This window comes from Zootoca vivipara, chromosome 16, assembly GCF_965207765.1.
Source record: "Zootoca vivipara chromosome 16, rZooViv2.hap1.1, whole genome shotgun sequence".
NCBI classification, from domain to species: Eukaryota; Metazoa; Chordata; class Lepidosauria; order Squamata; family Lacertidae; genus Zootoca; species Zootoca vivipara.
Genome location: NC_142599.1, coordinates 15,635,089 through 15,647,899, shown reverse-complemented (window position 1 = coordinate 15,647,899; position 12,811 = coordinate 15,635,089). Strand labels below are relative to the sequence as shown.

General features: G+C 48.7%; 1 protein-coding gene across 1 annotated transcript in view; it reads left to right on the top strand.

Moving 5' to 3' along the window:
* Positions 1-12,811, top strand: part of BCR (BCR activator of RhoGEF and GTPase) — a 95,780-nt gene that overhangs the window by 43,619 nt on the left and 39,350 nt on the right. Inside the window, exons 3-8 of the mRNA XM_035098789.3 lie at positions 1,151-1,255; positions 1,821-2,006; positions 7,005-7,112; positions 8,191-8,251; positions 8,395-8,447; positions 9,995-10,135. Coding sequence (XP_034954680.3) covers positions 1,151-1,255; positions 1,821-2,006; positions 7,005-7,112; positions 8,191-8,251; positions 8,395-8,447; positions 9,995-10,135 — 654 coding nt within the window. The remainder of the gene's footprint in view (positions 1-1,150; positions 1,256-1,820; positions 2,007-7,004; positions 7,113-8,190; positions 8,252-8,394; positions 8,448-9,994; positions 10,136-12,811) is intronic.

Sequence of the window (12,811 nt, the reverse complement as noted above, 5' to 3'; positions counted from 1 at the left end):
TGGGGCTGTACAAAAGAGAGCATGTGATCAACTGGCCAGTTTGGAGTTTAGCAGCTTCCGTAAAACTGCTGATGGATTTGCACCTGTGACTTCACTCTAAGCACGTGAAAGAACCAAGCAACTTCCTGTAATGTATGGACTATGCTGTTGATGTTGAGCTGATGACCTTCTTTGCACAAAACTGATAACAAATCGATCCTTGAACCCGAGAATAAATTGCTCCTTGAACCCCAAGGGTTGAGTGTGCTGGTACAAAGAGTATCCAGGCCTCCGAGGTGTTTGGGGCCTGCTTTAGAGATCCTAGGATGTGCCTGTCAGCTGGAGGACTTGAGTGCTGTTAGCACAGCAACAGTGCCTAGTGGGGATATGGCACTATTCCTTGCAAATGGGCAACAAGCATCAAAGAGCTGTAGAATGGCTAAGCCTTTTATGCTGCTGATTTATATTTCATTCTTCTTTCCCACCCCAATTTCTGATTTTACACAACATCTGAGGGATGGTGGGTCTGTCTGTCTTACAACTGTACTCCAGGTAAGCAGTGCCGGAGTCTGCTAACTCAAAATCAAGGTGTGAAATTAAGCCTGCTTCCTTTCACCACCTCCCCTTCACACTTTATGTATCTTCTGTTTTGGGGGGGTATGCTAGGTGCTCCCTGCCTAGCAAACGGATCTTTTTTTTTTTGCCTGCGTGCCACCGTTTTAGTGCAGGCAAGTTTCCCTGCAGCACCCCTGTCAGAATGAGATTTATGAGTCTTTGAGGCATCACAGCTAGGGTTGGATGGTTCTGCCTATTTTCATTCCGAGTTAATTTCGCTCAGGCTCATTCATAAGTCCCTGCTATTTTCTGCATTTAAAAGTATGAACATTTGTAGCTAAATGCATATTTTGTCACAATGTATTTCACCTCTCTGTGTGCATTTCTGAACACTGCATGCATTTTAAAATGTCATTTGAACCGGGAAGTGTGAAATGCAAAGAGATAAGTACGTGTTCTGGTATGCGCCTTGGTATTGGAGGTGGGAATTGAGTCATTTCACTTAAAATGCAGACTTAACAAAATTCTCCTTTAATCCCCAATTCCACATCCAGTTTAGGGAGCTGCCTTCTGCACTGCCTTACCATTGTTTTTATTGTGTCTTTCCTTTCTCTAGAGTGAGCCAGACTTGGAGAAGGGCTTGGAGATGAGGAAATGGGTCCTGTCTGGAATCCTGGCTAGTGAAGAAACCTACTTAGGTCACCTTGAAGCTCTGTTGCTGGTAAGAACACACAGGAACGTGGATGGGGAAGCGTGGGTTTTAGTTCCAGAACTGGCTGAAGACACTGTGAACTTGCGGTGGAGTAGCCAAAAGGGATTTCCCTCGTCCTAACTGACTGGGAAGCTCTCCAGTTCAGCCCACCCTTCATTAGAAGTAATGGAAGCTGTGCAAGAGCATTGTCGGGCTTTTGTAAACTGTTCCTATTCATTTAAATGGGACTTCAGCTGGACAATTCCCCAGTAGACTCTGCTTGGTGGTTGTGAGCAGAGGGTTCCTGAGGTGGCCACCATGTCTTACGCTTCATGGGAGAACGGGATAGGATTGGGCTTTTTCACAAAGATCTAGAACAGCCCTCCTCAACCTGGAGATGTTTTGGATTTTAACACCCCCTCACCTCCAGCCAGCATGGCTGTGTTGTAGTCCAAAATATTTGGAGGAGACCAGGTTGAGCAAGGCTGATTTGTAGCATGTCCAAATAGGGATATTCTGGCGTGATCAGACAGGAAGCCCTGGTGGATGCCTTTGTTTTTTTCACCTGCATGAAGGGGGGGTCTCTGTTTTCCAGCCCATGAAGCCTCTGAAAGCTGCTGCCACCACCTCACAGCCTGTGCTGACCAGTCAGCAGATCGAAACCATCTTCTTCAAAGTGCCTGAGCTCTACGAGATCCACAAGGACTTCTATGACGGGCTCTTCCCACGGGTGCAGCAGTGGAGCCACCAACAGAGGGTGGGGGACCTCTTCCAGAAGCTGGTGAGCCAAAGCCTGGGCTTCTCTCATAGCTGCTTTGCTGACGCTCTTGTGACCTGTGGAGCCCCTTCTCTCTCCCAGGCGTCGCCTCTCTGCTTTCCCCTTCAGCTGTGTTGTGGTTTGCGCACATTGGGGGAAGGTGGCGTCTAAGGTGGCAAATAGGACCAACTATGAGTGAGAAGCAGCTGTGTGGGATGGAAGGCCTGCAGACTGGCAAGTTAGGGGTTGCCTAGCCCTCTGGCTGGACTTGGCTTTGCTTTGTCAGGACTCCAGCAGCTCCTGGCAGATGCCTTTGTGACCTTCATCATGGTCTGGAGCATGTTTGTGTGCGGGGGTTTGCACACCTTGAGCTTTCCGGTTCATTTTTCAACCTAAGAGTTAAGTGTTTAGGCCAGAGATAAAAAGCAGCTTTCCTTAGCCTGGTGTCCTTCAAGTAAACGGAACTCCAAAGGGGGAGGACTGCAGCTCAGTGACAAGAGCATGTGCTTGGCACATAGAAGGTCCCAGGTTCAATGTTGAATACCATCTCCTGCTGAAGCTGGGGAAAGACTCATTGCCTAAAAGCCTAGAGAGCCCATGCCAGTCAGTGTGGACCACACCATGCCAGATGGATCAGTGGTCTCATTCTGTATGGCAACTTCATGTTCTCATTAGCCCCAGCCAACACAGTTGTATGACGCTGAGGCTCATGGGAATTAGGAGCCCATGTACTTCTCACTATCGGTTTCCCTTTTTTTAAAAGTTATTTTTATTAGTTTTTCAAGAAGAAATACAAAATAGAAATAGAAAAACACACAAGAAAAAAGAAAAATACAACAAAAACAAATAGCATAGAATAAAAAAGAACAAAAATTCCATATATCATTTACTATTATAATTCTTGTATCAGTGACTTCCTCCTTCCCCCCATCCACGTTTCTACTAGTAACCATTTCAGCGCTCACGTTTTCAACATTCTTCACATTTTCTAATACCAAACTTCTTATAACTGTTATCAACCCGATTCTTATTTTAAATCTATACATTTATATATTAACTCTTATACTCTAGAAATCACAAATCTTGCTCCTTATTTCTTTAAACTATTGCTTCTAGAGCGTCTTTGTGCTTCCACAACCTTTCTCACTATCGGTTTCCTGTGGAATATGATGTTGGGTCCCTTCTTGAGTTTTATAATAGCCCATGAGAAACCCACAGGAATCCATTTTTCTTGCTGTATCCGCATGGGACAAAGGTGAAATGGTTCCCCCATTGGCCTGTTGTAGCTCCGCCATTTTGTTGACTGGAGTTGGGAGCAAACGCTCAGCGTTCAGATACGAGCATTGTGTCCGTCCGTCCTTGTGCCGTGGGCAAAGTGAGCTGCCCTGCACCATCGTCCCAGCAGCTGGACTTTCTTTTTCCTTTCCCATATTGCCTGCACATGATTTGGGTTGTGGTCAATTGACGAAGGGAGAGGCACACAGCAGGGAACCCTCCCCACTTCCCTCCCTCCCTCCCTCCCTCCCCAGGACCAGCTTTTGTTTTTGATCCTGTTGGACCCAAAGCCTTTGCAGTCCTGCCTCGGGGAGTTGCCAAGCCCCCTTTTGAAGTGAGAGGAGAGGGAGAAACGAGGTTCAGATGTTTGCAAAGGGAAGCAAGGGCACTGTCTGTCTCTCCTTTCCCTGGGAGCTGCCAGTTCTTCCCCCCACCCCTCCCCCTGCTTCCCTCCCCCTCCCCCAGCTCTCTTTCTCTCTCCATCCGCACTCCTCCTTCCGGCTTTGATCTAGCCTTGCTGTTCTGCCTCCTCAGCCGCAGACTGTGGGGGTAGACATATTCTCCCCTTGGATATCCTGAGCGTTCCTTGTACCCTGACCTTGGCCCAAATACCGTACCTCTTGGGGCAGCACCGTGGAAGAGCTCTTTCCCCAGCCAGTAAGCCCCAGGGCTGCCTGCTTTGTTGTTGCTGTCACACCTCCTCTTCTCTGGCTGTGGGGGAAAGCACTTGGGCCCCGCTCTTCCAGTTTGTTCTCTTTTAAAGAAAGGAAATGTCGCGTTCTCGAGGTGCCTCTGGTTCTTCAGACCAGAGGAGAAATTCTGCGGTGCGTAGAAATGGCGAGCGCAACTCAGTACATACGGTCATCCAAGTACTACCATGTGTCGGCACGCCAGTTGCCTGCTTGGGGAATGGGAGACTGGGCCTGGCTTGCACTGCCAGCCACTCCAAGAAACAGGGACCAGGCAGGAGGAGCAAGTCTTTGTTGGCCACAACTAGTGGGCAAAACATAAGGATATCAGAAGAGCCCTCTAGCTAGGTAAGGCCAAAGACTCATCAACGTTCTGTTCTCACAGAGGCCAACCAGATGCCAGTTGTAAGCAGGAGCTGAGTGCAGCAGCAACTCTCCCCACTTGTGCTGCTCAGCAACTGGTTTTGAGAGGTATACTGCCCCTGACACTGAAGGGCCGTCTACAGCCATCATGATAAGTAGCAATTGTTAGTCTAATCCTTCGTGAATTCATCTAATCTCCCTTTAGAGCTGTCTACATTCATGAACATTACTACCCATAGCCATCTTCTCTCTGTGTGTGTCTTTAACATGAAGTACAATCCCCGAATACAATCAGGGAGCTGAACACCAAAAACCAAAGGGAACGTTCATTTTCTCCCTGGCCCAGAACAGAAGCTGAGGACTTGTATTTGTGGAGTGAGAGCTGCTCCAGGCTGGGTTTATTTTTCGCAACATGCCATTGACACAATAACAGTGCGTTTGTGGGGGATGTATACTGGGCTGTCCCCACATCATTCTGTTTTAGTAGTTCTGCAATGTTCCCCCTGTGTTACTGAACTTTTATCGTCCAGAGGGGCATACAATAGCGCAATAAAAGTGGAATGAAAAATAAACTAGAACATTTGTGGCATAAAAAGCTGCAGGATTTTGGATTGAAGTTGCTGAACATGCACTGTTTGGAAATGAAGCAATATGTCTGCCTAGAACAGGCATAGGCAACCTTGGCATTCCAGATGTTTTAGAACTACAACTCCCATGATCCCTGAGCACTGGCCCTGTTAGCTAGGGATCATGGGAGTTGTAGTTCCAGAACATCTGGAGAGCCAAGGTTGCCTATGCCTGGCCTAGAACCACTGCAGAGGTGCAAGCAGTATTGAAAGTAGGATTGCATATAACTACCCCAATACCTTCATGAGCACAAACAATCAACGCTTGCTAGCTCAGTTGTTAGAGCATGAGACACTCAATCTCATAGAATCATAGAGTTGGAAGAGACTACAAAGGCCATCCAGTCCAACCCCCTGCCAAGCAGGAAACACCATCAAAGCATTCTTGACATATGCTTGTCAAGCCTCTGCTTAAAGACCTCAAAAGAAGGAGACTCCACCACACTCCTTGGCAGCAAATCCCACTGCCGAACAGCTCTTACTGTCAGGAAGTTCTTCCTAATGTTTAGGTGGAATCTTCTTTCTTGAAGTTTGAATCCATTGCTCCGTGTCCGCTTCTCTGGAGCAGCAGAAAACAATCTTTCTCCCTCCTCTATATGACATCCTTTCATATATCTCAGGGTAGTTGGTTTGAGCCCTACATTGGGCAAAAATATTCCTGTATCACAAGATGGGAAGATGGGAATTGTAGTCCAAAACATCTGGAGGGTCAAAGTTTGGGGATGCCTGGATTAGATGATCCTTGTGGTCACTTCCAACTCTATGATTCTATGAATGCCCAATGAAAGGGATGCTTGGAGGTAACCCTGGATGAAAAGCTGGAAGATGAGCTCCTTCTCCCTCAGTGGAGCACAAATGACATTAGTCACTTTGCTTCCCTGTGCCTTCTCCATGGATGCTTGCTCTTTGCACTGTGAGCACACTGAGCAATGTGCAGCTGGGCAGCAAGCACAGAGTTTACATTTACTTGAGAGTTCAGACATGCTTGGGATTTGCCCAGCCTTTTCCTGAGCAGACATGAACTATGGCTGCTATTTACAAGTCAGCAAATGAGATCAGTGCTAAGTCCCAGTGATTAAGATGGGCTTATTCCAAGGCTTCTGGGTCTGCTGCTATTGCAGCAGCACCAAACTAATGGAGAAATTCTTCTCAGTCTCTCCCTCCCTCCCTCTCTCTCCCACACAGAGCCCACCACCATCTCTTTCTGCCATCTTTGTTTTGCCCTCCTCCTGCCTCAGTTGTCAACCGTAAAGTTCTCCCTGGGTGGCTTGAGAGCCTGAGCTTCCTTGCAGGGCTGTTGAGATGATAAAATGAAGAGGGTTGTGAATGGAGCGGCCATATACAACATCCTCAGCTCCCTGGGCAGGATAAAAAGTAGAATACATCTTTTGAACTGAAAATTATTTTAACTTTTCACATCTATTTCTCCACTGAGCTTGGGATGAGAAGGAAATGAAAACAAGCCATTAAAGCAAAAAGCAGCTCCCCAAGAATTTTGCAGAGAAATGTCCAAGGCACTTTCTCTCACCAGCTGGGCTTCTCCAAATGCAGGAGAAACAGCAGCTTAAACTGATCCAGGCTCTGTGTTCAGTGCTTTGCTTTTGCATTCATCCCTCTTGCACTTTTCTCTATGCTAAAAAAAGGGGCCTCTGCATGCGGGTGGCTTTGGGGCAGTGTGAACATCTGCGGTAACTGTGCAGGGATATCTCTGCTATAGGTGTGTGTGTCTTGTTTTTACTGCCCTACAGCTGAATCATCTCTGACTGGCAAAGGGGCTGACACAGCCCCTACAGCGCTTAACCCACTGGCCAGAATGCAGCGGAGAAAGCGGCCACAGCAGGGGTGGGTCACTGGGTTAATCCAGATGTGGGTAGGCAGATGACCACCATCCCTCCCCCCCAGTCCTCTCTGGTAGCTGATGTGGGAGGTGCCTCTGTGCTTTGTGACAGCTCGCCATCTTCTCTTACTTTGGAATCCAGTGGAGCCAGCGGCCGTCTTCTCCCGCAGCCCCCCTTCCCCCCCACCCCACCCCACCGGTGTTTGTTTCATGTTGCATTTGCTTCCTGCAGGCCAGCCAGCTGGGAGTGTACCGGGCCTTCGTGGATAACTATGAGGTTGCCATGGAGACGGCAGAGAAGTGTTGTCAGGCCAACGCTCAGTTCGCAGAAATCTCCGAGGTAACGTTATGATGTTCAGACACGTGCAGCGACTCGTTCTGACTAATGCGCTCAGATGGAGCCCTTGGGATGTCCCTGCAGCACTTGCCCTTCAAAGGTGGTGCGCTCTCTCTCTCTCTCTCTCTCTCTCTCTCTCTCTCTCTCTCTCTCTCTCTCTCTCTCTCTCTCTCTCTCTCTGTGCTCCTGTTCAGTGGGTGGCTTGCACAGGAGAAGCTTCCAGTCTTGTCACTTCTGCCCGTCTCACATGCCGTGGCCCTTAATGCAACCCAAGACATCTCAAGGTTCTTGTCTTGAGGCCACCCCCAAATTGACCTTTTCCGGTGATGCGAAGTCTAATTAGGTGACACACACACACACACCCTTGCACACTCAGCTGGAGTGGCTTTGAGCTGCTCTGGCACCACCTCCTCCGTGCCGTGCAAGGGGCAGGATGGGAGGGTCTGAACTCCTGCAATGAAAAATATCATTAGCAAAAGAGGAGGTGAACAAGCCCGCTCGAGTGGCGAGCATCACCCTCTGTCTGGGGAATGGCAGGCCTTTGCTAGCCTCAAGTGGAGTGAGGTGGAGCAGCACTAGAAAGGTTGAGGGTTTCTCAAGTGGAATTGCAGCGCTGCTGGGTGTCCTTTGGGAGAGAAGCCGCCTTGAGTAGGGCACCTTGTGCAATAGCTTCTTGAGGGTTCTTGCAAGTTGGGTCACTCCTGCCTGGCAGTTACGCCTAGCCTTGTACTGCTGAAAGAAACCACAGCTTATCCTTGTTTTCAGGATCATGTCCAAACTCTGCCAGGACACACCCCAAACCAGGTACTGCAAATCAAGTGTGGCAGAAGGGCAGAAGAGGGGCGGGGCTTGCCATGTCTTCAGGGGAACCATAGACACAGCTGCCAAAGGTAGCAAAAAGCACTGTGCAAGGATGGAGTTGACCACTGGACTAGAGTTGCCTTTGCATGGCAAATGCTTGGGTGCCTACTTTATGTCAACAGAGGGCTTGGTTAAGCTAAGTAGGGGACAGCTGGCAGTTCCCTGCTGCACTTTGAAGAAAACTTAACACAGTGGATGTTTTCTTTCTCCCCTTTCATAGAATCTCAAGGCTAGAAGCACCAAGGATTCAAAAGAGCAGACGACGAAAAACTCCTTAGAAAGTAAGTAGTGCACCTACGGATTAGGTTGGCAGAATACTTTCCTTTCTCTTCGAGCTGGGCTTTCATCCCTGCAGTTGTGTGGGTTACATTGGTCCACCAAGCTGCGGCTCATGTGGGACCTTGTCATCTTCCTTTCTCCACAGCTCTCCTTTACAAGCCAGTGGACCGAGTCACACGCAGCACCCTTGTGCTCCACGTAAGTTGCTTTGAACGTTGATGCTGCCATCGCTATTGCAGTGAGCTAGCTGGGAATGAGCAGACGGGGAAGCCTTGAGGTTTATATACAACAGGACTCATAATAGTTGCAAAAATATGTAGCCAAACAGTCATACCACAGGCAAAGATGGCATTGTGCTCCCTTTCCCAATGTGTTGAGTGACGTGTTTGGTTTTTTTTAAAAAGATAAAGGTAAATCATCCTTTTCAAATCTTCTTTGGGGGGTGCCTGTTTTCATAGTGGTCTTTGTGTAGGGCTACTGCCTTTGCTCACACCCTCCATGTAGTGCAGGAGGGCCGTGATCCAGTCTCCCAGCATTTCCACAGGCAGTCATGCAGGAAGTGGTTTTTTCTTTAACCCTCGCCTCCATTTCGCAACACTGCTGCTGCTTGCGCAAAAACGACATTTGATTGAAAGAAACAACATTGCGAGATTTGGTGCTGGGTCTCCTCTACCATGGCGCGGTTTGTTCCCAAGACAAACTTCAGGAGAAGATGACGCTTTGCTGGCCATGAAATATTGGGAGGCTTTATAAAAGATCAATTCCCTTGGAAAAAGAGTTGCTTGAAGTACCCTGGGAAATGCCCCTGCTATGCCCCCAGCTTCAGAACTGGGGTAGCGAACTTTCAGGTGCTCCTTCATATCTGAGTTTAGCATGTTATCAGATCAGGTTTCCAGCTGTGCTCTTGCTGACAGGTTTGGACCCCCCCCCAAAAAAAACCCTTTGTTTGCAGTTAAAAATACAAAGGGGGTATGGGTGTGAATTTAGGGTAGAAATTGGCTGCCCTAAGGGCTTGGCTTGGTTTCTAGATTCAAAATAATGTTCAGAGCAAATGTAACACAGTACACTACTGGATTATAATACTCAAGCAGCTTAAAATTACCCCATGCCTACATAAACCTGGAAGCCAGACAAAACTGGAAGGTCTTTGTCACTTTTCTGAAAAGTCCCTGGATTTTGGCAGGTTCTGCTGGGAAGGAAAGGCACTCAGCCCCCATGAAAGCTTTTCCTCTTCCGCATCTGCCACAAGCCGCTTGCTCCTCACAGCCCTCTGTGACCTTCCTACCCACCTGTTGCCTCAATCTCTCCAGTGCCCCAATACACTCCCATGAGTTGTGTTCCTTCCCTTCCACCACCCCCAGCCTCCTTTCAAAGGTCTCTTGCTCCCCCAGATGACCCTAACCTTTGCTGCCGCTTAGTCCTGAAACAGCCTTCCAAAGTGCCTCCCCTTTTCCTTCCTTCCTTCCTGATAAATACCGAGTTGTTGCCTCCTTGGAATGGGGTCCTGTCTTCTTTTGCTTATGTTGCTTGGTAAAGATCCACCTGCAGTAACAGGACTGTAACTAGTGGTGGTGATGAAAGATAAAAGTGGTGGCTGGAAGATAAAACGGCTGCCGCTAAGGTGAGCTCGTGTGTCTCTCCTGCTGGGGCCTAGGAAGGCCTGTTGATATGAAGCTCCTTTTATTTCCAGCTGCCATTCTCTGAACTTTTTCTCCTCCTCACCTTCCTTCCTCTTGGCGGTGCAGGATCTACTGAAGCACACTCCATCAAGCCATCCTGACTACCCTCTTCTTCAGGATGCCCTCCGCATCTCCCAGAACTTCCTGTCTAGTATCAATGAGGAGATCACGCCCAGGAGACAATCCATGACAGTCCAAAAGGGAGAGGTGAGTGCTCCAGTCCTGATGGCACTTTTTGGGGTGCGGCGTTCTTATGTGGGGGGGTGGCACCCATGCACACCCACACACAACTGTTTTCTTTCTTTATGTCTGCTGTACTGGCTGCAAGAGAATATGTGCCTGTGATGGGGATGAGGGTGTAGGGTGGGGGCTCAACCAGCGTTTGGGAAGGGAATCGGACTAGTCCTGGTGACGGGAATGGAACCTTGAGGGCAGCCTTCCCTAACCTGATGCCCTCCAGATGTTTTGGACTACATTAGAGTCTCTCTAAGCTCTACCTGAGACTGCAAGAAGATCAAACCTAGCCATTCTGAAGGAAATTAGCCCTGAGTGCTCACTGGAAGGACAGATCGTGAAGCTGAGGCTCCAATACTTTGGCCACCTCATGAGAAGAGAAGAATCCTTGGGAAAGACCCTGATGTTGGGAAAGATTGAGGGCACTAGGAGAAGGGGACGACAGAGGACGAGATGGTTGGACAGTGTTCTCGAAGCCACAAACATGAGTTTGACCAAACTGCGGGAGACAGTGCAAGACAGGAGTGCCTGGCGTGCTATGGTCCATGGGGTCACGAAGAGTCGGACACGACTAAACGACTAAGCAACAGCAACAAGCTCTACCTGGAGATCCCGGGGATTGAACCTGGAATCTCCTGCATGCAAAGGATGTGCTCTACCACTGAGCTGTCACTCTTCCCCGTTGTCATCACATTGCCCCCTCTAAGAAGTAGTATGCTGAACTAAAAGAATTCTCTTTTGTCTCGCCCAGTAGGGTTCTTTTTTGGTTCTTATCTTAGGTGGCCTTTTTTGCTGCCTTCATCATCACCAGGCCTAGAATAATGTCCAGTGAAAATTCTCCCAGGTGCTTTCAGACAAACTCCCATCTCATTATACCTAATAAAGCTTTCTTATGCCATCTCACCCCTTGCTTTTTCCTGCAAGACCAATTGCAGTCGTTAACGTCAACAGGTTTACCACTCCTATCAGCCCATCACCCATTCCCATCACACCCACCCTCTGACTATACATAAGGGTTTGGTAACTTCTGTTTCAGTGTATCTGAAGAAGTGTGCATGCACACGAAAGCTCATACCTATGACAAACTTAGTTGGTCTCTAAGGTGCTACTGGAAGGAATTATTTTAATTTTTTGTTTCGACTACGTCAGACCAACACGGCTACCTACCTGCAACTAGTCCCATTTTCAGAGTCGTTTCTACACCCATTTTTTGGCTGATTTAGTTCTTGAGGGACCTCCGGGTAGGAGCGGGAGTGTTTCCGTACTGAATGGGCTCTTGCTCAGGCAAAATAACTATTGGAGCTTCATGTTTTGGACTGGATCTAGACTGGAGGGTACTTGGGTCCAGCCTTCAGAACCTCTGGGTAGTGTTTGTGCAGTTAAACCCCCGAGATCTGGGCTCCAGTCTTGGCTCAGTTACGAGAGGCTCTAGCCAAGTCACAGTGTCTCCGCTGTCTGTGAAATCTTGGGTATTAATGACCTTGCATTGTGCAAGCTGTATCCGTGTAAATAGTGATTAATAATGGGAAGCTAGAGGCCATAGAAGGTTGCATTAAGTGGGATGCTAATTGAACTGCAGCTGAAACTGCTGGCTGGAAGGGCTCTCATTCGGGAGGAGAGGGAGCCTGTTTATCTGCTAGTGTCTCGGGGTAGCATACCAGCTTTCAAGGGAGCCCTGCAGCATCCTAATGAGGTGAGGGCCAAGGCTGGCTGGGAGAGAAGGGGAGGTGTTTGTATTCTCTGTGGTGAGCTGCTCCTTTGTCGTTATTTACAACACTAGTAACATCAGTGTGCCTTGAAGGGTGTGCGCTCGCTCTCTTGCTCTTTCACGTATGGAGGGTGGGCGCTAGTCCTCAAAATGAGATAATTTATTTCCATGTTGCTGCAAAGCCTCCCTTCCCCCCCCCCCAATTCTGCTTCCCCATCTGGCCCGCAGTGCTCCTCTTCCTTTTAATCTCTGCAACAACTGGGGCACTTTGCTCTGCTCAGCCTTTCTGCACGGCCCCACTTCTTTTCTCACCAGCGCTGCTTTTGCTTTCCTCTCCTTGGTGCTTTTTGAGCTGAGGGAAGCAGCGCTTCTGGTGCTTAATCTCCTCCTTGACGGCCTGCTAATTGCGGCAAGGATGCGGGTGGGTGGCAGCGCAGGCCTACAGAGCTTGCTTAAGAGCCTCAGCCCCAGAGCTTGCCTGGCTTCTCTGCAACCGTTGTGTCCCCTCAGTGCCATCCAGTGGCGAGAGGCCTTTGTATGCAGAGGCCTTGTGGTTGAAACAGAAATAGAGAAAAGGCTCAGGTTTAGAAAAATCTGCAGGGAAACCAAGCCCAAGCAGAGGTGGCGGCACCCATTGCATTAGGACATAATTCTTCATCATGGAAAATGCTTAAGGCTTCTTAGTAAAACCTGCTGGGGAAGGTTTTCCTCTGCGGATCATAGAACTGTAGAGTTGGAAGGGACCCTGAGGCTCATCTGGTCCAACCACCTGCAATGCAGGAATCTCAACAAAAGCATCCATGACAGGTGGCCATCCAACCTCTGCTTAAAAACCTCCAATGAAGGAGAGCCCACCATTTTCCCGTTCCACTGTCGAACAGCTCTTACCACCAGGAAGTTCTTCCTGATGTATTGTGGGAATCTCCTTTCTCATAACTTGA